The sequence below is a fragment of the Tympanuchus pallidicinctus genome, unplaced genomic scaffold (assembly GCF_026119805.1).
Source record: "Tympanuchus pallidicinctus isolate F22 unplaced genomic scaffold, pur_lepc_1.0 scaffold16, whole genome shotgun sequence".
NCBI lineage: Eukaryota > Metazoa > Chordata > Aves > Galliformes > Phasianidae > Tympanuchus > Tympanuchus pallidicinctus.
Window position 1 is genome coordinate 33,982,266 of NW_026294679.1, and position 27,131 is coordinate 34,009,396.

At 42.9% G+C, this 27,131-nt stretch overlaps 1 protein-coding gene across 4 annotated transcripts; it reads left to right on the forward strand.

Annotated features, from left to right (window-relative positions):
- Window positions 1-667: 667 nt before the first annotated feature.
- On the forward strand, window positions 668-25,424 carry A1CF (APOBEC1 complementation factor). 4 transcript variants are annotated; one of them, XM_052677582.1, is made up of 12 exons: window positions 668-808; window positions 4,822-4,965; window positions 7,566-7,700; window positions 8,424-8,554; window positions 9,924-10,162; window positions 13,373-13,537; window positions 15,111-15,208; window positions 16,007-16,277; window positions 17,700-17,908; window positions 20,338-20,474; window positions 21,155-21,288; window positions 23,053-25,424. In XM_052677582.1, the coding sequence occupies exons 2-12, from the start codon at window positions 4,867-4,869 to the stop codon at window positions 23,202-23,204; spliced, it is 1,770 nt and encodes a 589-aa protein (XP_052533542.1). In that variant the 5' UTR covers window positions 668-808; window positions 4,822-4,866; the 3' UTR covers window positions 23,205-25,424. The 4 variants fall into 4 exon arrangements, with proteins under 4 accessions (XP_052533542.1, XP_052533543.1, XP_052533544.1 ...); XM_052677583.1 differs by having other exon boundaries at window positions 17,724-17,908; XM_052677584.1 differs by having other exon boundaries at window positions 17,844-17,908.
- Window positions 25,425-27,131: the final 1,707 nt, after the last annotated feature.

Consider the following 27,131-nt stretch of genomic DNA (forward strand, 5'->3'; position numbering starts at 1 on the left):
TTGAGTGTCTGGTGGTTGTGGGTTGTTTTTTTTTTTTTTAAAATAAGTTCCAAAATCTGTGCTTGACTCCCTGAATTCAGCAAAAAGTTGGGCAACAGAGGGCAGAGAGAGTTTGGGTGCAGCTTCAGTTTTAAGCCAAGAAATGGGTCAGTGCACCGGTGCCTCACTGGGACTGTGGCTCAGGCACACGTGCTGTTGGGCTGAGCAGGGCCCTGACATCTTCCCACCGCACTGGAATACTTCATGCTTTTAAGGCTGGACAAACAGCACTATGGCACTTTTCCAAGCTCAGCAAGGTCTCAGGAGTGGGAGAATGGCATCTTTCACAAGGGGCTCTGCCACCTTGCAGCTCACATGTAGGCTGGTGGTGAGGCTGGCTGGCCTTCCTCTAGGCAGCCAACACTCCACTGTGAGCTGCACCCTGCCCTTCCCACCAGCTCTGCTGCGAGCAGTAGCAATGGAGATGGGCTGGCACAGAAAGCACAGGGTGCATAAACGGGAGCAGGGCCTGGTTTCCACACCTGCCCCTGGGCCATGGTCTGACTGCAGTCCTGTCTATTTATTTACAAAAATCAGCCTGCATAGGTGCTGTCTGAGAAACGGTGACCCAGCTATCTGGTCAAAGGCCTGCGGGGAGCTGGGAGATAGAGCAGGTTAACGTTTAACCTGCAGGGACTGTAAACCAGCCCGGGGCCACTGAACCTTTGGAGTTTGATATGACGATTGGGGAATAGCCGGAGTGACACGTCGCAAACTCCCCATAATCAAGGAGAGCTATTCCTGAGCGGTGATCTCCCAGATTGCTCAGGTAGGCTGCTGCCCTCGGGATTATCCTGCCATGAGGTTTTGGGGTACGAGGAGAGGGCTCGGAGAGACACCCCATGGAAGGGCCTTTTGGCCGGTGTCCTACACCTGGGGTGGGGATGGGGAGGCTGCACTGTGCTCCTTTCCCTACTGCGGTTCCACCATGGGGTGTAAGCCACCGATGGGGCAGACCAGGGTGCCCTGCATACCCCATGCTTGTCCCTGCAGCATCTGCCTTGACTTTGATAAGCAGATAAGTATGTTTGGCATCATCCCTGCAGCTTCTTAGCACTTTCCTCATGCTCATAGCCTATGGGTGCTAAAAAATGAAGCCAGCCCAAGCTAGGGGGAGGAGGGATCTTCCCTGCGCTAATTCAATCTTGATTTGTTAAAGTGCAACTTCTGGGATGAAGTATTAGAAACTGCTTCAGCAGACTCGCTGTCTTCTTATTCCTCATTCTCTTTGCAAAAGATCAGCCCCATTTTCAAATGCAATTGCTGCTCCTAAAAATCTCAGTTTTCACCAATCTCTTCCAAATAGCTGGCTTTCTGCCCAGTTCTTGATGCTTCCCTCGTGCTGTTTTCTTTGGTGAAGGAGGCAGAGGCGGGTGCCAGAGGAGGCTGGCTTCAAAGCATCTGACACATCATGGTGTTGCAAGTCTAATGGGGGGAGGAAAGAAGCCAGGCTCAGTACCAGCCATCTCCTCTGATGGGCTTTTTGGGGTGCACCATGTGCATTTAGTAAAGCAGCTGTTACCAAGAGAGCAGTCACCTTCTGAAGCAATATTAAAGGCAATTTTTTTCCCAAGATTTGCATACTGCAAATACTGTATGTAGGCACCGCAAGGCACACTGCACCTAGGGAATTTATGCAGTTTGCTTATAGATACCTAAAAAATCCTACTTTTTCTATGAGACAACCTGGAAAACACCTCCTTCCTGAAGAAAAGAGGAGTTTCACCCTTGTTGCTTAATTGGACTCTGTCCTGCAACACGTCTCACACAAACAGAGGTGGTGCATCTCACAGCTGCCCAGGAAACTTTAAGCACTTGATTTGATGAAGAATATAAAGAATAGTTCATGTCATGGATATATGTATGGGAAGCATGCTCGGAGCCAGAAGGGAGAGAAAAGTCCAAATCCTTAAATGAAGGAAGATGAAAACCTAAACAAAAAGTTTTCTCCAGTAACCACATACTTGGGCTATTAGGGGTGAGGAGTGAAGGCACTCATTTCCAAAGGCTTTAATCCTCTGTTCGCATAGGGTTAACTGCTGTAGGACAGCCTTTGCTGGATGTGTCCAAGTGTCTTGATACACTCAAACAAGAAGGCTCATCGATTGGTGCAGGATAAACAAGGTTTTGTTATCTCATTCATGGAAACAGTAACCAGGTTTCTGCGAAGGGCTGCAAGTGGGCGCTGGGCAGAACAGGGTCCAATCTTTCCTCCACTGCAGGGACAGATGGACAGAGGGACGAAGTCTGCATGCCTTGGCTGGCCAGGAAACGATGCATGGAAGTGGTTGTAAGGAAGCAAGTGACGTTGTGATGAGTTTGTTTCTCATTGATAAAGGACACCATACTCAAAAAAGTGCATTTTGTTGTTTTGGCATTTTGGAGGTTTGATAGAAACCTAAAATAAATGATAGCATTTGCTGCGGAGAAGGAAAAATCAAATGCAACAATGCTCTGATTTAAAATCATATTATTGCCTTCCATTCCTAATGACCCGGGGTTCTAGGTTGTGGGTCTGTAACAATAGTATTGTTAAAAACTGGGTCAGAAAGGAGCATGAAGTAGGAGATATGCCCGAACTGTCTGCACATCTGGAGATCCTAACTGAAACACCTTCTGAATAAAATGCATCATCTTCCTGTCTTTCCAAAAATAGTTTTCATCATTATAGTCATTATTAGCAGCAATCAATCTAAGGGCCAAGCCCCTGGAAATGATTGAATTCCAGAACAATTAACTCAATTTCACGTCTTTTGTTAAATAATGCTAAAAATATTGTCTTAATTTGCTGCAGGTATATACACTTCCTAAGAGCAGCCATGAATGGGGAGTGCTCCTCCTGCCAGGGCAGATTTGCTAATTGATTAATGGCAGAGAACAAAGAAGGAGGGAAATAGTCTTGTTTCCTCAGTTCCATGAAAGCAACTCTCCTCCCTTGTGCTCGCCAGAATGGGGCTGACACCTGTAATAAGGGAAAATGGTTGCAATCCTTCTAAGTTAAAGGATGTGAGGGCGCATTGGGTCAGCTGTGGGCAGATCCCAGCCCTAAAGGCACAGCATCGTGCAACCACAGCTCCTATGCTCGTCTCGAACTCTAAATCGGGATTGCTCAGTCCCTCTCTGCTGGAGTACACAGCTGTCTAGACATGCTGCTCTCAAATAGGCTAAGATATGCAAGATTCCTTACAAGAAGAGATCGTCTGGTCTTACCAACTCAGGCAGAAGCCCAAGAGGTACACTGCTCCTGATATGAACATATCAACCACAAGATGTGGTATTCTCACTTGTCACTATGGCTTGCTCTCTCTACTCAACAAGAAGCCATCCCCTGGACTGAATGTTGCTGGAAATGATGTCACGGTTTGGGATGGATGTGACACACCTACTCAGATGGCAGGTGTGGGGACGTGTGGCACCTACGACAACACAGGCAAATGCATTTAGAGCAGCCAGGGAGCAAGGGAAGATGCTCTGAGCCTGCCCATCTACCTAGGACGCTGCTTGAGACAGAACTGAGAAGCTCAGCATTTATGGAAACACACTGAGGCTCAGCTGGTTACTTCCCAGCATGGTGGAGAGATGCGCCAGTGGCTCTGCTTGGCCTCAGTGCCAGAGGAAATCTCACCTTGTGCCATATCAAACCCAGCTCTGCAGAAGTCAGCAGGCATGGGAACTGTGAGCATCAGAGAGGTTCAGTGCTGTTCTTGACAAAGGTGCAATGGGGTTGTGGTTGGGTCCCTAGGCTCACTCTGTGCTTTCCTAGGTGTTAAAGAAGCCCTTTGATCTGAATAACATGAAAAAAAAAAAAAATCAAACACACTTAAGTATGGGCTTGATTCTATGAAAGATAAACCAAAACAATCAGACTCCAGTTGCTGCGGACAACATTCATTTTGCAATCAGAGTTGGTGGAAAGCTATTGCGTGGTGCAGCCCAGCTTCCAGCACCTGCACATTGGTAGTAATTAAAACCCCAGAGATCATTTGAACAGGACAAAATCAGAGACAAAGCAACCCACAAACCCAAGAATAAATAGCTCCAAAATCTGTCATTAAGCAGACGTCCTCAAGCTGAGCATGACATCTGCAGACCCATGATGCTTGCATAGACTCAAAGCTCACCATTGAGTGCAACCTGAAATTGTAAGCTGTCAGTTCTCAGAAATCCCCGTGCCAGCATGTGTGGCCCAATTCAGTTGCAGATTTCAGCTTTATGGTATTTATGGCCCAAAAAATTAACTTTAAAAAAAAAAAATCTTCAATTAGGTATTATTTAAAACTGCAGTTCTGAATCAAAACATCTGAACCCAGGGTTGTCTCCGCCCTGAACTTAGATACAGGTCTGAGCACTCCCATGTTCCTGAGTTCTCAAAAACAGGCCACATCTGGCCCCATGTCTCATGTATCACAGAGCACTGGACACGGCTTGTACCAGACTCCTTTCCAGCACCAGCTGGGTGCTGTGGCATGGAGGACTCACTGATGTGTGGTTAAAGTAAGGGCAGGCACCCTGCACTCATTTCCCTCCTAACACACATACACATGTGTGCAGTCTCACTGGACAAAATCTGTTTCCACGTTTTAATCCTGTTTATTTTCAAGCACCAGGGAAGAGGGGGATATTTTTCTTTATTACATGGTCTGTAGCTGGTTTTATTTTTTCATTTTTTGAATCTCAAACTGACTGACTTACGAAGAACGATCCTGTTAGCTTTCTCAGGAGAGTGGACTTTCTCCTCCTAGCCATATTAATTTATTTAATTTATCTTAAATTTGATTGCAGTGAGCACCCCTAATTAACCTGATTTTTTGCTGATAATCACTCACAATGGAATCAAATCACAAATCCGGGGATGGATTGACCGGCACACAGAAAGAAGCCGCCCTCCGTGCATTAATTCAGCGAACGGGATATAATTTGATCCAGGTAGGAACTCACAGTCACGTCCTTCCATGTGCAGTGTCTGGTTTCATCATGAAGCACCAGGGGCTCATGCAGTGAATCTGCACACATGAAGCGTTCCTTGCTTCTTCCTCTGTCTCTGGTTTTCTCTAATCCACATATTACACAGAGCTGTGTATAATAGGGGCTGTCTTTCGCGCAGCAGCACTGGATTCCTCCTGACAAACTATGGTAGGGGTGAAATAACAACAGAGCACAGCTATGTCTTGGGAGCGGTTAGTATAACTGTCTACGCGGTTAGTATAACTGTCTACTGACACTATGCTGCAGTGTCAGTGGAGCAGAGCAAACCCACTAAGCAAAGATTCAGGGGAGCTTGGGTCCAGATTTGGTCATGGTAAGTCCAGTGTGTGAGACCCAGATCTACCTTTGCATGCATAAAAGTGCAGGTGTCTCATGCCCAAAACCAAAGGTTTGCACTCAGTACGGCCTTCAGGGTCTCCAAGCACAAAGCCTCCTCTGGTTATAGCACATATAGAGTGGGCAGGTCCTTCAAAATAATTTCAATAAGTCTTCCTTAGCCAGCATGACCAAAACAAACTCCTTTTTCAAAAGCATTGGGTAGTAATATGACTGACCTTGCATCCTGGAAGAAGGAACTGAAAATGGTGAACTTTAGGCTGGTGGTTGCCATGAACTTGGTCTCGCTTTGCATAGCACTAGAGGGCACAAAAGTCCAAAGCAAAAGCCAAGACTCCTGGGAAAAAGCATTTTCATATAACCCTTCATTCTGTGCATGCCCCCAGACCAGGCTGACAGCTGGGATTGCTGCACTCAAGGAGCCTTTCTGTCATACAGGAGAAGATAAGTAGCATTTCTCTGTATTACACTTCCTGTGATTTTCTTTATCCTGAGTTTCAGACTTTTGTACAATTACATCTGGCAATAGCTCATTCCTAAACCACAGATTTTTGCCTACTCACCCACCCAGAGCCTTCTTCCTTCTTCCTACCTCTCCCTTTCTTTCAAACTTAACATTTTCTCTCTTTTCTTTTTCTTGAAATTCTCCTTTCCTTCCAAGACCTCATCAAGATGAGTTTGGTGAGATGCTGCCTTGAAGCCACAAATGAAGATGCTCTGGACTGAGAATAGACTTTTTCTCTCCCAGCATATAAGCTCCCACATATTTTGACAAAATGAAAAATGTTAACCACTTGTCTCTCACTCAACTTAAAACAGGATGCTAAAATTATGCTGCCCTTTTCAGATTGTTACTTATGAGATGAGCATTTCTCTAGATGACCAAAGGCTTCTTCCAGCCAACCTGTCAGTGAAGAGCACAGACAACCATAACAAAATATACAATTCTAATTGTATATCTAAAAAATATATCTAAATCTATATAAAATATCTATATCTATATCTATATCTATATCTATATATATATATATATATATAATATATATATAATATATTTTATATATATATATAATATATAAAATATCTAAAAAATATAAAATATCTAAATCTAAACAAAATATACGATTCTAACAAATGGCTCAAGAGACAGAACATCCCGTGCCATCACTGTGCTCAGTTTAGTAAACTGAGATCAGAGAAATAACCATAAACATCATGATCTTTTCATTAGTTTTGCTTTGAAAATTAATTTGTAATTTCAAATACCTCCATCAATATGCTGGACCTATTTGCAAAACAGGAATAAGCGTGAATAATTTAGGGCTGGTTACAGGGTTAGGAAAACTGAAATTGGTTGTGGTATATTCTTATTTTCCTGAAAGAATGCCTGCTTGCTGTAAACTTAAGTCCTTCATGCTTTCTTGGTAAGTCATCCATTCAGTCATTCTCTTTCCTGGAATAATCCAAGGTGGGAAATGACTATAGAAAATAGACAAAAAGAGAAAATTAACCAAAGTGTCAGTCCTCTGGACACAAGACATCACTGCAAGAAAAAGACAGCAGGAGAGGGAAAGGAGAGAAGTGGAGAAGATGGGAGGAAGAAGGGAAGAGAAAGAGAGGAATGGAGAAAAAGGGACAGAAAGAAAGAGAAAGAAAGCACAGAAATGAAGGAAAAGAGGAGAAGTATAGTAAAGATGGTTTAAAATAGGACAGGATACCAGAGAGACACTAGCCTAGGACAAACGTAAGCTAAGTGGAAATAATTGGCTTGTCACGTCTTTGGGTATCACTGGGTGCCAAGTCCTGCTCCTTGCATAAAGAAAGTCCTGGCTAGCCAGGTGTCTCCTTTGCCCCAAATTGTCTGAGAGGGTGTTTGTCTCCAGACATATGAGTTGTGACAGCAGTCTCTTGCTGAAGGTACTGATGCATGTTTCTTAGAAAAACTCAGCTAGGTACAAATCAGACCTTTCACCAGCATAGTATCTGGGATACTCTGGGCACAGATTTGATGGTGGGACAGCCAGTGCACACTTGTGTTCTCTTTTCTTGAGTCCATAAGGATTGCTCCTTGAGAGGAAGGAAGGTGTTTGCCTCAAGCACTCTGGTAATGGCGTGTGTCATAAATTTCATTCCTCATAAGGGGTTGATGATATCCTCGTTTGAAGTCTGCATTTAAACAATTCTTTTTCTTTTTTCCACGGTAGGAAAATGGGCAGAGGAAATACGGTGGCCCACCCCCCGGCTGGGACGGCCCTCCGCCAGAGAGGGGGTGTGAGATCTTCATTGGGAAACTGCCTCGAGACCTTTTTGAGGATGAACTTATACCCCTGTGTGAAAAAGTAAGGCTTTGTGGCAGGCAATTGCTGAGCAGAGATTATAGATGCTCAGCTCTGCCTTTCCAACCTCAACTAGAAATTATCTGTCCCAGACTGCCCTTGGTTTAGTGACAGCCCTTCTGACCTCCTGCCACGATGCCTTCCCTCCGTGACCAGGTCTGATTTATTGCTAGAACTGGTCCTGCTTAGAGTATGAGGGAGATTGTTCCCCCTATATTTGTTTAGCTGTATAAAACAAGCCTCCCTCCACCTAGGAAATGGACATACCCATCCAACTGCTGCACACAAACCTGAGCAGATGTTACCATTCAGACGCCAATGACCATGCAGTCCTAATGCTGCCCCTCAGCCTTCCAGTTTCAGACCCTTTTTTTTCCTGGTGTCTCTACTGTATCTCAAAACTAGAGCACAGACTCCTTGATGGGAAGAGAACAGAAATCCCGGAGCTGCTAGAGTCAGTGCCAAACTCCCCTTTAACTCCTCCCTCCCACAACTCTTCTCACTTACACACTTTCAGCCGTTTTTAATGATTTTTTCCATTTATCAGAAAAAAAGTCAAGAAAGTAGAATTGTGACTCGGTATATTAATCGTTCATTAGTATATAGATGATTATCTGTAGGAAGTATCCAATGATATAGCCAAGGAAGCATCTAGCCTTGTTGAAACACCTCTCCACCTTTCAGGCGAACATCTCTTTAAGGAATGACTTTTCTTCTGATTTACAGATTGGCAAAATCTATGAAATGAGAATGATGATGGACTTCAATGGCAACAATAGGGGCTATGCATTTGTAACCTTCTCAAATAAACAGGAGGCAAGGAATGCAATAAAGCAACTCAATAATTATGAAATTAGGTAAGCATAGCAAACACTTTCACTTCTACTTTAAATCACATGCTGTATTAATCTGTGTTAATTAATTTTTGTCCCAACAATCTAAAGAAAGCTTCTTTAGATACTTAAACTTTGTAGGAAGTCACTGTTTATTTGCCTGTGCAGTCATTGCTTTATACTCTAGTCCAAAGGCAGTGCATAGCACTCAGTCTCAAAATCTTTTGCATGATATTTCTTCTTTAAAGATAAACTAAATATCTGGAAAAAATATTTTGCTGTGAATCAAATTAACAGACGTTGAACCACTGTTTTTATGTTTCCTTCTGGGCTTTTGCTGATATATTCCTATCCACAGTGTCTCACTTGAGCTGTACTGCAGATACGTTCAGAGAAACAGAGCAATTGCAAAAAAAAACAACAAAATATGATAAAAACCAATTGACAAAACAGTGACATTTCTTAATAGGTAGAAACAGAAAAATTCCTCCTGTTTGTGACTAAAAATGGGGAACAAAACACACAGAAATCAACAACATATGGGTCTATCAATACATTTTGTTTTGATTTCATCCCTAGTTGATTTTTTTCCAGTTCAAAGTGGGATGAGTAGATGTCTCTGCTTAGAAGCATTTGGAGATCAACCAATTTTAAGGCTCTTATTTTATTTGTTCTAAATTGTGATTGTGTTTGCTTTACCAGCAGCCCTAAGAATGAGCAAGTTGCAAGGTGCAAAAGGGAGTATGGAAATGAGATTTTTATCAGAGGCTGGAGGGTCTTACATATCAGACTTGAGCCACTTCTACCTCCTCCTCTTATTCTGCTTGTTCCAAAGACTGTTCTAAAGAAGTTAAATTCAAAGTTTTTACTTCTCAAGACCTACAGGAGGTACTTAGAGCACAAAGTAGTGAGCAAAGTGCCCAGTAGGAAATTTTTCCTTGCAGTCTGCACAGCAATGGGCATCAGTAAACTCTGAAATAGTGTGTCCTCGTAACAAGGGATTTTCTTTCTCCCAAAATCCCAGCTGTGAGGCTCACTATGAAGCTATGAGTCATGGTGGACAAAACAAATCTGGCTTACACTGATGGCAAATCAAGAGTCCCTGCGATGTCTAGTTGGTCTGTGTAATTGCCCAGTAGCAGCTGTTTTTGGAATTAGTAGAAGGGAGAATCCCAGGAGTCAAAAGGAAAATTTTGCTCAGGTTTCTTCTCAATTCCCTGCTTTACTTTGATGTCAAATCTAGCAGAGCCTTCGCTTTGGATCTAAACCCTTGCATTGAGCAAGATCACCTGAATTTCCATTCCAAACGGCTTGTGTTTTGGGACAAAAAGGAGATTTTTTTTTCCCTCTCTCCAAGTGCTCCTGATTAGCCAGCAATGTCATTTATCCACAGGAATGGGCGTCTACTTGGAGTCTGTGCCAGCGTGGACAACTGCCGCCTGTTTGTGGGGGGGATCCCCAAAACGAAGAAAAGAGAGGAAATTTTAGCAGAGATGAAGAAAGTTACAGACGGAGTTGTGGATGTCATTGTGTACCCTAGTGCAGCTGATAAAACCAAAAACCGGGGCTTTGCTTTTGTGGAATATGAAAGCCACCGGGCAGCAGCAATGGCCAGGAGGAAATTGCTCCCAGGTTTGTACAGGTGCTGAGGGCGGTAGGGGCAGCTTCAGCGTAGCAGATGCATGTGTGCACCTTGCAGTACAGAAATCTCCAACTATGTAACCAAGAAAGCAAACACTGCTTGGTTTCTCATCTTGGTTGCCAATGATTCACTTTAAGCAAGGAGGTCCCTGGTATGCTGGGCTGGCTGCTGGAGATGCCCTTAATCTGGTGTATGGTATAGGGGACTCTGCAGACCCTGATTTGCTGCCATGCTCATTCGCCAGGCACCTCATTTAGGAACCTGAAATGATTAAAATATAGCTAGATGGATCTAGCTGTGCGTATCCATTCCACCCTGTTACAGGATATATATTATCCTGTGTTCACCTAGTTTCCAAATAAAACATCTATGATCACTTGGGAAGCATCACATGGGGAAGGATCTAGGAACATACTCAGCTTTGAAAATGTACTGAGGATGCTCCTGAAAACTAGTATTTTTCATCTAGGAAAGAAACCTCAAAAGAGGAATTGTTCTAGAATATAAATAACATTGATAATAATTCTATTTCATTTAGTGCTGGGGTCATTGTGAAGCAGAGAGGATTGATAGGTGATAAACAAAGGAAATAATTGCATTTGCATTGATTCCACTATTGTTTTTTTTTCTCATGCTTTTGGTTGCTCAGCAGCTCCAGTACTGCTTTGTCAAAGCCAGCTCACTTGCTGATGAAAGAATTAAATAAACCTGCTTTGAGACTTGTCCCTCTCTCATCAAACTCACCAGTCTTTAATTCTTTCTATATGATGGTCCATTAAAATCATGTGTTTAAAGTCATCTTGTCAAAAATGAGCAGGTTTTCAAGTGTTAGTATCTATCTTAGTATTAGCTATAGAGGGATATCTCACACTGACTCTTTTTCTTTGTATTCTGTGCTTTCTGCATCAGTATAGCATACTCCTAGTTAGAAGAATGCTTACTGTTAGTTTTTGCCTCAACACAACTTTGTCATGAATTCTATATTGAGAAGGAAGGAAGGAGCAAAAACAGGCACCTGCACTGATGGCAGCCTTGAGGGAGCAATACATTTGAAATCCTGAGCAGAGACAGTGAAACAGATGGGAATGAGCGTGTAGCCATGAGCAGCCCTGTACAGTGTGCTAGTGATTACAAATGTAGGGACATTTCTGATAAACAGTCTGTGGAATTTCAAAGACCTGAGCAGGAGCCAGAGTCTTCTGAAGTTGCAAACATACGGGAAGAGTTTGAAAAAAGTTTCAAGCCAGGACTGAATTGTGTCTCCAGCTGATGCACTGGATGAACGTGAAATAGAATATAATTATTAAGTTATTTCTTTTACTTTGACACTCTCTTCTTTCTGAGGGAGCATGTAGAAGAGGTAGAAAAGCTCAAGAAGTAAAATGCTATTTATGAAAACCTTGTCTTATCTCCAGGTTGAATAAGAAGATAGGAGAAACCTGGGTTCTAGCAAGCTGGTAGTGCAGGAACCAAGCTTACTTTCTTACTACGAATCAGCCAGGTCATTATTTTGGCCACTGAACTGAAAATGGCAACATTGAAAAAGGAGCATTGCCTGACTAAGCGACCTGGTCTGGTGGAAGGTGTCCCTGCCTGTAGCAGGGGGGGTGGAACTAGATGATCTTAAAGGTCTCTTCCAACCCAAACCATTCTATGATTCTATGATTTTATTTTAGCTGGCTGCTGTTAGCTGCCATCTTTTTCTTCCCAAGTCAAACTGAGCAGCACAAAAAGCTGAATGTAAATCCCATGGAGCTCTGCAGATCCTAGCTAATTCACAAGCCTTCCCAGCAAGGAGTAGACGGTTCACATTTTGTTTCTTCAACTTTTCAGTCTTATTACAGAGAGAAAGGAAAAAAAAAAAAAGAAAAAAAAAAGGAACCGGTCTCCAAATTCTACCTCTTCTCTCAAATTTTCTTGTATTTTGTAGCTCCCATCCCATCCTAGGTATATAATCCAAGGGGAGATGCCATTTTTAAGATCTCTTAAAAATGAATGATAAAGATGATGATAAATGATAAAGATCTCTTGCTTACTGAGAGTTTCACTTTCTCTCTGCAAGCTTCTCCTAAGTTTTAGTATGTTTTCGGGTCTTGGAGGACCCAAGCTTCACGTCATAAAGATAAAAGAAGAAAAAGAAAACCATAGACAGGCCTGGTTACTCTTTTAGGGAAATGTTCAAAAGAGACAGACATTTCATTCTTTTGGGGGAATATCCAACAGTGATCATATTTACAAGTCAGAGAATGGTCCTTACTGTGCATCCAATGCCGTGGTTTGCTGGGCTGATGAAAACTGTCAGAGAAAAAGCAGGTCACAGGAGACAGCAGATGGACAGCTCTGGGTTTTGAGGAGAGGCCTTATTTCAGCCACTCTTGAAGAGCAGTGGGAAAAGGTCTCCTTGCAGTAGACAGAATGGACTAGGCAGCAATGGTTATTGCAACATCACATGGCTTTGAGGCAAAGCTGTAGCCATCAGTTTTCATTATGCATTGAATATCACTAATTGGCTAATCAATTACTTAATGGGTTAGGTAACTCCATGCAGATGATGACAGACTTCAATGTGATTGATAACACGATGACATAGTTTTTAACTATCTCTTCATTTGTTCCTTTTATTTTCTGCCCCTCAGCAGCTCAGTCCCTTGTGTATAAAACCCATATTGCTTCTACTCCACATCCTCATTATTTTTTGTTTCCCTTTTTTCTACTCCTGCTGCAACTTCACCCAATTGCACTCGCCCATGCAACTTCAAATACTTGCACATAGGGACATCTTTACTTTTACTATTTCACTTCATCCAATGGGACTTCTGGATCCCTTTTCAATTATCTAGGGAATTAAAAATTTGCATCCAACAGGGGTCTTTAGAAGTATATTCATGAAAATATTTCCCTTAGAGAGCGCTTCAGGGAATGCAGATGCTAGTGAGCCATGCCGTATTTTCACTTTTAAAAATTCTGGCTGCTGCATTTCTGCAGCATCTAAGGTATTAGTGGGAGTACGTTGAAAGTGGGAGCATCTGTTCTTGGAAATGAGTTAACTGAAAGGCAGTACTTTGTGCTAGAAAGACTTTGTTCAGTTCCTTTTGTAGAATTGTCCTACTCTACCGTTGACACTGCATATGAAATACTCTGTGAGCAGAAGTGAGAGGAACAAAGCCTGTCTGGCACTGATGATGTCAATCCCTTTAAAGGAAGGATTCAACTGTGGGGACACCCTATTGCTGTTGACTGGGCAGAGCCAGAAGTGGAGGTGGATGAAGACACTATGTCATCAGTAAAAATTCTCTATGTGAGGAACCTCATGCTCTCAACCACTGAAGAAACCATAGAGAAGGAGTTCAACAACATCAAACAAGGTAGGAACTCACTGACATAGTAGCCCTTAAGTAAGTACAGCTACTGCAAATGGAAATAATTTTTCATTCATAAAATGCCAAAAGAAGAGACAAAAATAACAGTTTTTCCACTATGAAATGTTTGCGTGTAATGCCACAAAAATTGTCCTTACGCTGAACTCCTATCCAACATGCACACCATGTCATTCCACTAAGGGCTGCTAAATTCCCAGCTACTGACACTATCACCCTTTTTATGACAACTGGCAACTGGAAGAGATCCAAAGTGATGCGTGGGGATACCCATGTCATAAAAATGATTTTGAGTCATTTGTGTCTTCCTTTAAATGAGTTAGTAAAACAACTGGGTAGTTTCAGCTTCCTTCATCTACAGAAAGGAATGATGACAGAAATAACAGCCGTGATTTAAAACAACTGCTCTTCATCAAATCTATCTAAACGCTGAGTTCTACTGAGAATACAATCAAACAAGGCAGCAAGAGGCTGCAGTGATTCACCTCCTGCTTCACTTAGCTGCCACCAGGAACACTACTTATGCATCCCAAGTCATAATACCCTATAAGTATTACCCTTACATCTGTGCCAAATCCAGAGCTGAAGGGCTTCTTTAGAAACAGGCGTCACCGAAAAGCCCTGCCCCCGCTCCCAAGAGCTCAGCAAAAATCTCCTTCCCTGGAGAATTTTCCATTCAGTTAAATGGGCTCCAGCCTTCAGCAGCTCAAGTGGGGTGATGCTAAAAGCTAGGTTCAATAATGCAACATGCTTTCAAGGAGAGGAAGGGAAATTTTCAAAACCCAGAGAGTTAATTAAAATCTTGACTTGTAAACAAGGCATCAGCATACAGTGCCTGTAATTTTGGGCTTAGAAAATAACTGATCCCAGGGGGACACAAAGGGCTGCTTATCATCTCATTGCCATTTTGCAGACGTACAGGCTGCTCCAGCTGTGGGCTGGGACAGACTTCATTTAGTCCCCTGGAGCTCCTAATGTTTCCCTCTAAATATTTTTTCTTCTGCAGTTATTTAAGTAAGTGCTTTCTTGCAGCAATAACATATTTCCCTGTGTACCAGTTCAGCTTTAAAAGGGAAGAAAGCAATAGAAGAGTAATTCTGGATCTGTTAGCTGTATTTCCAAGATATGTTTGGGGGTGTAAGTTTATACTAAGTGCATATGAAAACAGAGACGGTGATCACACACAGTGCTGTGACTTGTAGCTAACCAGGTCCCAGGTGCCTTGCTCAGCCCTTCAGGTCCTGAGAATCCGTTACAGAAAGGAGACATAAAACCAAAGACAACCTCAGAGCATTTTGGACAGGATCAAACCACTTTGGTTTAATGGCAATCTCGATGTTGTCTGAACAAAAAGTGTTTCTATTTTACTTGAAATCATACAGCCATTGTCTTCATTTTTCCATGGTATATACATCTTAAGAGGTATGAAGAAACCATACACTTTCATTCTTCCACTTAGCTTTTGCTCTCCAAGGGTTCACAGCCCAACACAATTGCTCATTCTGATCTATACTTTCCAACAAACACACATTTTCAACTGATATTCCAATGTTTTCCATAGGTGCAGTAGAGAGAGTAAAGAAAATCAGAGACTATGCCTTTGTGCACTTTAATAAAAGAGAAGATGCAGTCGATGCTATGAAAGCCTTGAATGGGAAGGTAAAGCTGCTGTAAACATGAATTTGTGGGACTTATTTGCACAATAATACATATAATGTAGCTAAAACAAAGCTGCCTAGCTTATTAATTACAAAAACATCCTGAAGGTCCTAGCTTTTTCAGTCCACAGGTAGATTTTATCGTGGGGAAAAAAAAAAAAAAGAAAAAAAAAAGAAATGAAAAAAAGAAGACAAAGCAGTGCCAAAATGAGATCTAGAAAAAGAATGGTTTTGAGTTCCCTCGGCTTGTGCTCTCATGCTTAGTTCACGTTCACCAACAGAAACACTGGAAGGGAAAGCATGTGAATGACAGAGAGGGACAAACAAGGTCAACTCTAAACATCTGCTCTAAATTTGGAGGCAGACTTGCAAGGAGCTTCCTGTACTTAGTACTTTTTTGCACTGCATGCAATTCACGGTGCCTGTAATGCAAGAGTTTTTCCCAAAGAGGTGTTAACCCCGCTCCTATTCTTAGTGCTACTGCTGTGTCCCATAGGAGAACTTACAGTCCGGCTGATCTACATACTGCTTTGGAGGGAAGGGAAACTTTTCAAAAGGTTTCACAACTTTCCTAATTCAGTTAAATAGCCCCTGCTGACTGGTGTCAGGGCTGGATGCTCTATACAGGTTGAATATTCATTTACCCAGTGCCTTTTTCCATCCATGGGAGGGTTCAGGTTTGGGTAGTTTTCTCAGTTTTCCCATTTTATTAATAAACCACACGGGGAAACTGCCTTCTTAGGATAATCCTCTTGTATTTTGGAGACTGCCTCACCCTTGTGCTTCCTCTGGTGTGCAGGTGCTGGATGGGTCCCCCATTGAGGTGACATTAGCCAAACCCGTTGACAAGGACAGCTATGTTCGATATACCCGGGGCACGGGTGGCAGAGGAGCTATGCTGCAGGGAGAATATGCGTATGCCTTTGGACATGTCTACGACCCTGCTGCCACCTACTTGGGTGCCCCAGTGTTCTACGCACCCCAAGCCTATGCACCCATACCCAACCTCCACTTCCCAGCCACCAAAGGCCTCAGCAGCAGGAGCATCATCCGGCCCCCATCCATCAGAGGTAACTCCAGTCTTGACAATACTCAGCTCTAGCAAGCTAACTCTTCCTGTGTTTGGAGGCTATTCCCTTGTTCAGTTCTGTGCTTTGGCCTTGCCCTGGATCCTGCATCCCTTTGAAAGAGGGATAGGAAAGAGTTTGTAGTCGCTGTCCTTCCCAAAAGGCATGGTCATATTCCAGCAGACTAATCAGGGAATGAAAAAATAACCAGTCCCCAGAATGAGCTTGAAACAGCTTCCAGATCTCTCTCCTTCCAGGGTAAATAAGTTGAGAATCCTGGTTTTGCCCCAGCAGGGAAAACCAAATAAGACAATTTTCCTTGCCCTTCAAAGCCAGCTCCACCAACTGGCCACAGGCTGTGCCCTTTGCAGTAGATCCCCTTCGCTTTGAAAACCACAAGAAAATTTTTACCAGTCCAAGTGCTTTCTGACCCAAAGCTGCAGCATTTCCTAGGGAGTTTAAAACTGTGATGAAGCAGTGTGAGGAACCAGAACAGAAATAAATCAACAAACAAGAAATTAATATTGTGCTTTGGGATATGTGATTTTTTAAAAACATATAATATTTTTTGTAAATATTTATTATAATTATATGATAATTTTATCAAACAACATTTTGATTAATTTTAATCTAACAATAAATAGCCTATGAAAACAGAATATTTACGAAGGTAGCTGAGATTCTGTCTTTGAACCCATATGGGTTCATATGGGACATTTGGGACCAAAGCAAATCCCCACACTCAGGCAACCCAACCTCTGGTACATGCAGAATTAAGTTTGGGGGCTACAAAAAAAAAAAAAAAAAGAGAGACATACCCTTGGTCTGTCTTTCAAAGATAGTGCCAGTGGTAGCAACCTCGTGCCTTCAGCCCTGTAGCCGAAGGGATCTCAATGTGGCTAAGGTGCCAGCCCACCAGCCCTCTCTTGCCTTTCATTCTCCCCAAACTCCCAAGCATGGTTCTTTAAGCAAAAATGTAATGGGGGTTGAAAACTAGGCTTTGTTTCATATAAGGGAGGAGTTGTCAAATAACTAAGTTCCTCTGGAAACTGAATTTATATTGGTGAGTGGTGAGAGATACTTAACTCTTGATTACAAATCTGGTCAGAAAGGTGTCACAAAGTAAAAACTGACTTGTGTGGAAAGTTGCACTTCCTCTTGGCTGCTTAGGGCACAGGAGATGGAACTGGGTCAAGAGGAAGCAGGGTTCCCCCAGCACTTCACACCTCCACCCATTCCAGATCCAAGAGATGCAACAACGATGCCGAGCCACAGCAATAGGCTGCTGGGGGCACCTGCCTACCTCCTTCCCAAACTCCAGCTTCCCAAGCCAAAAGCCAGTGAGCCTAACTTTTCCATTGCAGGGACAATCAGGGTAACTTTTCCAGTGATTTGATTCAGTTTAATGCCTTCTTACATTCCTAGAAATTTACATGAATGTACCTGTAGGGGCTGCGGGAGTTAGAGGACTGGGAGGTCGCGGCTATCTGGTGTACACGGGCCTGGGGCGTGGATACCAGCTCAAAGGAGAAAAGAGGGGAGAGGATAAACTCTACGACCTCTTGCCAGGAATGGAGCTCACGCCGATGAACCAAGTCACACTAAAGCCCCAAGGCGTCAAACTTGCTCCTCAGGTACGTGCAGGAAAGGTGGGCCAGGGAACTTAGCCTAAGTTGCTACCAGAAAAACAGCCCCTGCTTGAATTTGCATTGGTGATTGAAAACTACATCCATTCATAAATCTTTAAATACGTGAAACAACAATAATAGCACTATTTGCATCCTGCAGTGTGCAATTGCCTTGCTGGAAGACACTTCCCACTCTCCTTTGAGGCAAATTCTTATGAGCTCCCATGGGTACATGATGAAATCCAATTATGATTCTCTATCCTCAAAAACACTGTGGAGTAAAGAAATACTCAACTAAAACGGACACAATAAATAAAATGCGTACTTTGGGACTTCAAAAAGGAACTATTTCGCACAAATAGAAAAATAATAGCGTCTTTGCGGGGAAAAAAATAATAGAATCATCTGTTTTCCAAACTGGCCCTGGCACTGCACAGAGCTCTGCTGCCACAGTGCTATTACTCCAATGCAGTACAAATAAGGAAAAATAATGGAGTACATCATCTAGGTGTGTGTATGCACATAAGCTCATGCTGTCTCCCGTGACATGGCAAGAGAGCAGGGCTTGACTGAAGCTGAGAGACAAAATCCCAAGTCATAGATTCGTGTCCCAAGAATAACCATGGGACAATAGCCAGTCAAATGCTGCAGCTCAGGGTGCGTGAGGAGCCTGTGGCATGGTTGTGTGCATGGCAGTGAGATCCAGATTGACAGCTAGGGATGGAGCAGAACAAACCCAGAAAAGGTCCCGAGGTTTCACAGGACACTTCTCTTCCAGCAGCTCCCCTCCCTTTGAATCATCCAAGAAGTTGCACCCTGGATATGAACATGTATCTCTGTCTGATAACATTTAAACTGCCACAGCACCCCATTTACTAAATGTCTATAAAACAACCTCTTCTCCTTCAGAAACCTGCAGAATGGATTTTCCCTTCCTCTGCACAGTTTCACTGCTCTTTACTCCAAGTTACCAATGTATAAGAGGGGTGAAATAGCCTGACCGTTGCTGCACTGCCTTAAAGCAGGTACAGTTCAGCATTTTTGCTCTTCCAACCCACGATGAACCCCTCCACTGCCAGGTCAGTGTGTGCCAGACAACACAAAAACAGCATTGACCACTCGCAACACCAATTTTGGGGGGCATATTTTGCCGAGTTCCCTAATTGCTCACTACTGCCATTTCACAACAGCGCATCCCACTCAGTCCAGCTTATTTCAAGACAGCCTCATTCATACCTGTCAGCTGGTCCCTGATGCTTACCTCCGTCTTTATAAATGCATTTCCATTACTGAGAATTTACGTGGTGATGTAACATGGCAAAAACAACATCCGTACAGAGACTTTGGGACAGCAGGGAACAGTTGTCACTGCAGCCAAGAAATCTGATGAACTGGGTGAGGTACATGCACAGAGCAGCAAACTTCAGAGCTCTATCTACAAGATGTAAAGCAGCATTAACATTTACATTTTACACGTAGTTTTTAAATAAGGTGTGCTGCAGGAAGGTTTAGACTGTAGGTCTCCGGTACAACCCAGTTCTCAGCTTCATGCCTGGGGACATTCCTATTTCAATAGACAATCACAACTTTTGATCTTCTGTCCTGCTTTGGAGTTCCAAATTGCCTTCCTGTGTCACTGAGATGCAGATCCTTCCGGCACTGAAAAATGGCTGGGGAGACCTCACCCTCTGCTCAAGTAGGAAAAGCCCCAAGACCCAGCGACTACTCAGCTGAGCAGTGAGTGCGGTGCAGCTACCCCCACAGCTGGTGGGGGAGCAAAGAAGCATGGCATGGCATCAGACCCAAATGGGACAGAGAGCCTGTGGGTTAAAACTAAGAATACAAAGTAAAACCAAGAGCGTTTCCAGAGAGTGATTCCCAATTACTGTGGAATAAGCTGTGCTCAGTCCAAGGGCAATGTGATTCAGCATTTCTCTTTCAAATGAGGAACAGAAATCGTCTGAAGCCTGAATAATTAATTGGATGGAAACACAGCCTTTTCTTCTTTCTTTACACTGTACCCATTGAGGGAGGGAGGCACCAGAGCAGTGAAGATAAATGCAACTGCGGTACTTTTAGAACATGAAAAGACATGCATAGATGGAGCTTTTGGGGAGAATTCAGATAGAACTGTGCAGATAATAGAAATCACAGAATGAAACGGCTAATCAGCAAAATGACTTCCATCTTAATGAGGTAACGATTAGCTTCTAGAATTGAGGCATTTTTAAGGTATAATATGTTAGATGAATCTTGTATTTTAAGGTGAGCTGTAATATCTTATCTGTGGTTTACTTTTACATTTGAGACCTGAGGAACCTGCCTCTGCACCCTGGAAAACCCTCCTCCAGGGAGGAGGTTGGGCAGTGCAGGGGTTGAAGTTGGGGCAGGAGGCTACATGCAGCAATTAACCTCAGCGAATCCCTTCTTTGTAGATCTTGGAAGAAATCTGCCAGAAGAATAACTGGGGACAGCCTGTTTACCAGCTGCACTCTGCAATTGGCCAAGACCAAAGACAGCTCTTCCTGTACAAAATCACCATCCCTGCCCTCGCCAGCCAGAACCCCACCATGTACGTAACTAAGTTTTATGAAATTTTTAAAAGCATATTTAACATAACATCTGTCTGCAAAACACAGTGGCACATGTTCTATTTCCAGGGTTATTTTGTTGGTTGTTATTTGTTTTGTTTTGTTTTGTTTTAATATCAGGGAGAAAATCGTCCACAAGCTAAAAAATAAAAAATAAAATAAAAAAAAACAATAATGATTTCTGCCATGTTTAGTAGGCTCCTTATGGTGGTTCAGGAGTTACAAACAGCTAGAAATCAGCAGGCAAAGGAGTGCATATTAGAAGGAAAATGAAACATACAATAGTCCACAAAGGGAAAAGAAAACAGCTGGTAGGAACATGATGCTAATTAGGCCTCAAATATGATCTTAAGCACTTCTCATCTGAAATACTGTTTGTAGTATATTTTAATGAGAAGGAAAGACTGCAGCAGGGTTTCCTTTGGAGTGAGAATAGCACGCTCTGAAAAGATGCTGTGATCAAAATCAGCACAGGACTGATAATCTCAGTGAATAAGCCGGGCTGCTACAAGGAGCGAGGCAGTGTTAATGCATCAGCACAATAACACAGTGTTTCTATTCGATATGTGATATCATGCCAACTACGGCTGGATTAAAATATTATGCAGGAAAGGCCTAGAGAAAGGAAAAAAAAAAAGTTAATAGGTTGTTGTGTTCACAGCCATCCCTTCACACCTCCCAAGCTCAGTGCCTATATCGATGAAGCCAAAACCTACGCCGCAGAGTACACCCTGCAGACACTGGGGATTCCCACTGAAGGAGCAGAGGTACCTCCTGCAGCACCAGCTTTTCCAGGTATATCAGTGTCTGTATAGCACTGTTATTTTTCCTACATTATTCCTTATATGTGTCAGGAATTAACACACTCATGGCTGCTGAGTTGCAGATGCCTCCCTTCAATGGGAGAACCAAGAAGGACACAGGACCAGATGCTTTCCACATCCGTGATGCATCACCTCTGTGGACTTGATGGCTATGCCCAAGCCACTGCCACTCTAACTGACTGATCCATGATCAGTCATCATCTTCTAGCATTCCAGCTCCCTTTGAATCAACACACTGAGTTTCACTTGCCAAAAAAATGGCACAGACGTGAAAGCCAGATCTGATCCCATTTTTCTCCCACCTCTACAGGGAGGTTTGTTTTTCCCAAGAACTCTTGTAACGACCCAAAAGAATTTGGGAAATCATGAAAAACATGAGCCAGGTGCAGGAATCCAGCTTGCAGGCATCGCGTTTTGCTCTCCAGCATAATGGGTATTCTGATGTAGTGGGAATAGCATTTGCCAAGCTGCACATGAGGAATGCATTAGTCAGTACTACTGAATTGTTTGGAGTGTCTCAAGGATGGATTAAAAAAAAATATCTATCCGTCTTCCTGCCACAGGAGTCCACAAAAGCCACAGAAAAATCAATTTGTCTGGGTTTGTGCAAGCTTCCGCAGTGTGGAAACCAAATGGGCTCTTTATTGAATCCAGTCCCCACTTACTGCTTAATTATAATCTCTCATTTTTCTTTCATCCACCCTTATTTATTTGTCTTGGAAACTCAACAAATAGACACACATTAATATTTCTGCCAGGAGCACACACCAGTGCTTGGCCTGCACTCACTGGAGCCCCACATAGATCAGGCCATGCCCAAGTAGCAGCTCATTTCTCTCAGGATTGTGCCAGACACATCTTAAACAACATATTTCTTAATTCCCAACCAAATTGCACCTCACTTTGCTGATGGAAAGAAAATACTATAAGTGACCACAACATTGAAGTCATCATGAATTCCTCAAGCTTCCCCCCAAGGTACCACCTTCAATGAGGCAACATACTCCTAGATTGCCTGATATCTCCATTTCCTGCCCCAAGAAAACTGCAGATCTGACTGACCTTGAGTCAATCCCATTGGTTTGGTCAAAGATTTTGGATCTGGGAGGTGTAGTCTTGTAGCAGAGCCAACAGGCACTCCAGTTACTCCGCCCACTTTAGAGCATCATCTCAATTCTTTACTCACTCACAGCAAAATACTGTGGTCCAGTTGATGAGTTATTATATATACTCTGCTTTCAGACAAAGCATCCCCAAATGATGTTTGTTTTCCCAGTGATTCATTTTGAATCAGCAAAGCTAACATTTTCCCATAGAAAATTTCAAACCCTTGAGCCCACGTTTCCCATTAGAAACCGATAGGAAAAAAATCCAGTTTGCTAAATATTTTCTCCTTTATACTGCATAGAGCATCTTCTCTCCTCTCTAACACGGCTGTCCCAAATTGCATGTATTTGGGCCACAAAGGATGTCAGAGCCACGTTTTTCCCCAGCTGTGCCAATGTCTTCTCTAGAAAGATGACCAAGTTTTCTCTGCAGTGCTTCTTTTCCTTTGTAACGTGTGGTGAGCTGTGTGAAGAACACCTGTCTTCCCTTTAATGAATTGTTTCCTACATGATTCCTGTTGACAACAGCCTTCCCGCTAAAAACAAAACAAAACAAACACTAGGCAGTGGTAGATTTTTAATACCTTTTCATGAATCCACATTTCTTCTCTCTCTGTTTCCCCTCGCAGGATACACCATTGCTAATGCTGCCTCAGCAGTCACAGCCACTCAGCTCAAACAGGCAGTGACGATGGGACAGGATTTGGCCTCATACGCAGCATATGAAGCCTACCCTGCCTTCGCAGTTGCTGCACGCAGTGATGGCTATGGAGCATTTTAGTCCTGTCTTTGTGAGTTTCCTTAAATCAGGCACGGGTAGGAAAATTTTCAGTCTGGTAATTCTTACACCCTCATGATTTTAACCTAATCTGTCGCCTGAAGTTAATTTTTAGTCAGAGTTTCATTCTGTTAGTTCTTTAGTTTCATTATAGGACATTAAGGGAGAAGGAAAATTAAAAAAATTACTCAAAAATCAGATTTCACATTAGAAAGCAAAATCTCAGCCCAGGAAACCAGGGGTTCTCAGGTGTGTTTATGTATATGTGTATATACACATATGAATATAAACACCATTGTATGTGTGTTTACAAGCCACAAACCATGCTGAAATCAGCCTTTCCCCTGGAGGTTTTGATGTGGGGCCCCATGGGAAGGAGAGCGTGTCCCAGCAATCTCCAGTACACAGCAATACTATCCTCTGTTCACCCCAAACCATCAGCCAGGCATACACCAGAATTTCTCCAACCAGGCAGAAAACAGCCAAAGGAAAGAGCCATTGATCATAAATGTGTGCCCAGACTTACAGGCTTCTTTGTACTCTCCTTCATGATGATCCCATTTTAACCAAGAGGCACGCTTTCAGGAGAGTTTTGTCTCTGGCTTTGCTACTTCCAGCTGTACCTACAATCACAAAACCACAAATAATGGCTTTTTTCCCCCCCACCTCCTATCCAGTGACATATTCAGTGAAAAACAGGAACACTTTTTCAACAATTACAGCTGAGGACCAGAGAAGTGCTATTTATTCAGGCCAATTCTCTACTTAATTAGACCATGAGAGCTCAGCCATTGCCTGGTAATAAGAGGCACTGCTACACAAATAAAATGATATACAGGCGACTTTTTCAACAGGGTAGAAAGAGCCCTGTCTGGCTGATAACACTGCTTCATGCATTAAAGCAAGGCTGCTGTGATTCTTGCAAAAGTTAATTTAGCAGAATGAGCTTCACTGGGGCAGCTCACGTCTGCCAGCAGTACACTTTGTGTTCTGATAAGTGGTGTGTCCATATGCCTTGGGGATGCTGAGAGTTCCCTCTGGTTTATGGCAGGAGGGAATTGTCCCTTTGTTTTAGCCATATGAAGAAGGAATAACGATGCCTTAAGATACAGGATAAAGCTGATATTAGATAATTATAGTGCATGCTTTAATCCTCTAGCCCATGTATGCTAAGAAAACTTGAAATAGCTCAGCCTAGTGTGCTAACGTGGAGAATTTATGACCTGAAAGGTTGAATCCCTGCCTGGTTCTACCATGGCACTATTTCACCACTATAGTTTCCTCCTTCAGAGGGTGAACCCAAGTTTCTTAGCCAAAATCATAGTAGCAGAAGTCATCCAGGATGGGCTGGCATTGCCCGTCAGTTCCAGCTGATCTGGCTCCTAATTTACCATCCAGACTAAATAAGGTACTGCGGCACCATGTGGGCAGTTCTGTCACTTGAGATGGAGCTTTCCCCACATCTCTGTAGCTGTACCAGTCATGATGATCTGGGACAAGGTGCTGATGAACAGGCTCCAAGTGTTTTGCATTCTAATACTTGGGCTGATTTGATTTTGCTTAGGAATGGAACAAAAACATATAAAACTGTACAGTTTGTGGCACATTAGACTATTTCTATTTATAAAGTAGCTCATTAGGGTGGTCCAAAAGGTATTACAGCCCTCTGTGGTTACTGTTCAGCACACTTTGATTTGCAGAAAATGACGATCCTGTTCACAGAGGCTGAAATAACTAAGAGTGTTACTGGTATTGTGGCTTTACTTTCTCTTCTGTCTATTTTATGTTTGAGAAAACTGCCAATGAATGATATATCCGTGTGTCTCTCTAAGAAAAAAAATACTAAGATTGGCAGAAAACATTTCTTGCTTTCCATGTTCAGTAACTTTCGTCTGCTTTTTCATTTATTTATATAAGTTCAGAAAGATGTCAAAGAAAAGGACAAGAAGCAGTATTAAAGTGTGTGCATGAAGCACTTATTTTTGTACGCTTAGTACAATATTTGTATAGTTTTAACACTATGAAGTGTAGAAAAATCACATCATCCATTTACTGGAGAACAATTGTGTACGTTTAAAGAGAATGAAGTGAAAATAGCATCTCAATCATCCATTATGAGGAAATGACAACCGGGATTAAATTCTGTGAAGCAAATCTGTAATTCTAAAGTAATCAAAAGGCATTAACTGGACTTTGAAATCTCATTAAAACTTTTAAAACCAATATGAATGCCTCACTTCTTTCATACCTTAAGTTGTATCTAAAAAAGTCATCCTGTACACTGTAAATAAGAGCACACTTTGCTCTGCAGGAATGGATCTGAAGTCATGGAAGACAGAGAGCTGTTGGAGAGGGTCCAGAGGAGAGCCACAAAGATGATCAGAGGGCTGCAGCACCTCCCCTACAAAGACAGGCTGAGGGAGCTGGGCTTGTTCAGCCTGGAGAAAAGAAGGCTGCAAGGCGACCTCATTACAGTCTTTCAGGACCTAAAAGGAGCCTACAAACAGGAGGGGAATCAACTCTTTGAAAGGGTAGATAACAGCAGGACAAGGGGAAATGGTTTGAAGCTGAAGGAGAGAAGATTTAGGTTGGATGTCAGGGGGAAGTTCTTTACAGAGAGAGTGGTAAGGTGCTGGAACAGCTGCCCAGAGAGGCTGTGGATGCCCCATCCACCCCTGGAGGTGTTCAAGGCCAGATTGTTTGGGGCCCTGGGCAGCCTGGTCTGGTATTAAATAGGGTGGTTGGGGGCCCTGCATTTGGCAGGGGGTTGGAGTTTCATGATCCTTGAGGTCCCTTCCAACTCTGGCCATTCTGTGATTCTGTCACGCAGTCAAGTTCACAAACTGCTTGGCAATGCTGAGAGTTTTCAACATGCATTTTGGTGGCACTGGCATTTGTACGCAGCAGAAAATACTGTTGTACTTCTATACGTTTACATTAAAAAAATCAAGAGTTTGGGTATTTTTTTTCCTCCATCTCTTTGGCCAATATTTATTTCCTTGTCAGTGCAGGAAGCACTTTTGCGGTAAATGTATGACCTTTGTTCCCTACTTGATCCCACTTAAGATGTCTTAGGGTGAAAAGTAAGAGGACAGACAGGGTGATACAGCATTTAGGGCTGGTCCCACCATGAGAAGAGCCTGTCATCAGTTCTCCAAGGAGAAAACTGCTACCATCATGGCCATTTTAAGAGAATGAGGACTTGATTTTTAACAGCTGAATGACTGAGTGGTAGCAATTCCTGCTTCCACACCCAACATTCAGACAGTGCAAGCCCTAAGTTCTTGTTTTGCACATTTGGGACCCTTCTCCAGAGGGATCCTGACCCCAAGAAATATGGGAAAACCTATCGCTAATTCTCCTGCTAGCGTACAACATACAACAGAAGGCATCCCTATCAAGCCAAATAGGATTTCTCCAAAGTAGTCTAACATTGTTTTTAGACACTTACAAAGAGGTCAGCTGTATTCTGGGCTCTAGCAAGAGCAACAGCTTTGCCAGCTCTGTTATTTTACCTTATTAAATGTTCCTAATGTCCTGCTTTCATTTGTTTAAAATCAGGGCAATGGCAGGACTCACTTTTGTGCTGTAACATTTCCCCTCCTTTAGAGAACAGAGATTCCCTCTTTGCTCTACAGTTGGCTGATGAATTTTGGAGAGCATAATGCTATAACAGGATGATAATAGCAGGGTGGCAAAGTCTTAGGTTACAGCAAATGAGAACAAGCCCAAACACAACAGCCACAGATACATAAACAAAGGAAAAGAGCTGTTTACCTTTAAAATACCTGAAAAAGACAACCTCACCTTCACCACCAGCCCTTCAAAAAGGACTTTGAAAGGGATCCTGGCTCTGCCCCTTGCTGTCATTCAGGTGCACTGCTTGCACCTGAGCTCCCCTAGGTTGGCCATGCCTTCCCACCAGCTGCT

Bases quoted from the DNA above. Each gene is read 5' to 3' on its own strand.
- A1CF (XM_052677582.1), top strand. From the start codon at position 4,867: ATGGAATCAAATCACAAATCCGGGGATGGATTGACCGGCACACAGAAA. The intron at 4,966-7,565 runs GTAGGAACTCAC...TTTCCACGGTAG, and splicing joins CGGGATATAATTTGATCCAG to GAAAATGGGCAGAGGAAATA. The intron at 20,475-21,154 runs GTACGTAACTAA...TTGTGTTCACAG, and splicing joins GCCAGCCAGAACCCCACCAT to CCATCCCTTCACACCTCCCA.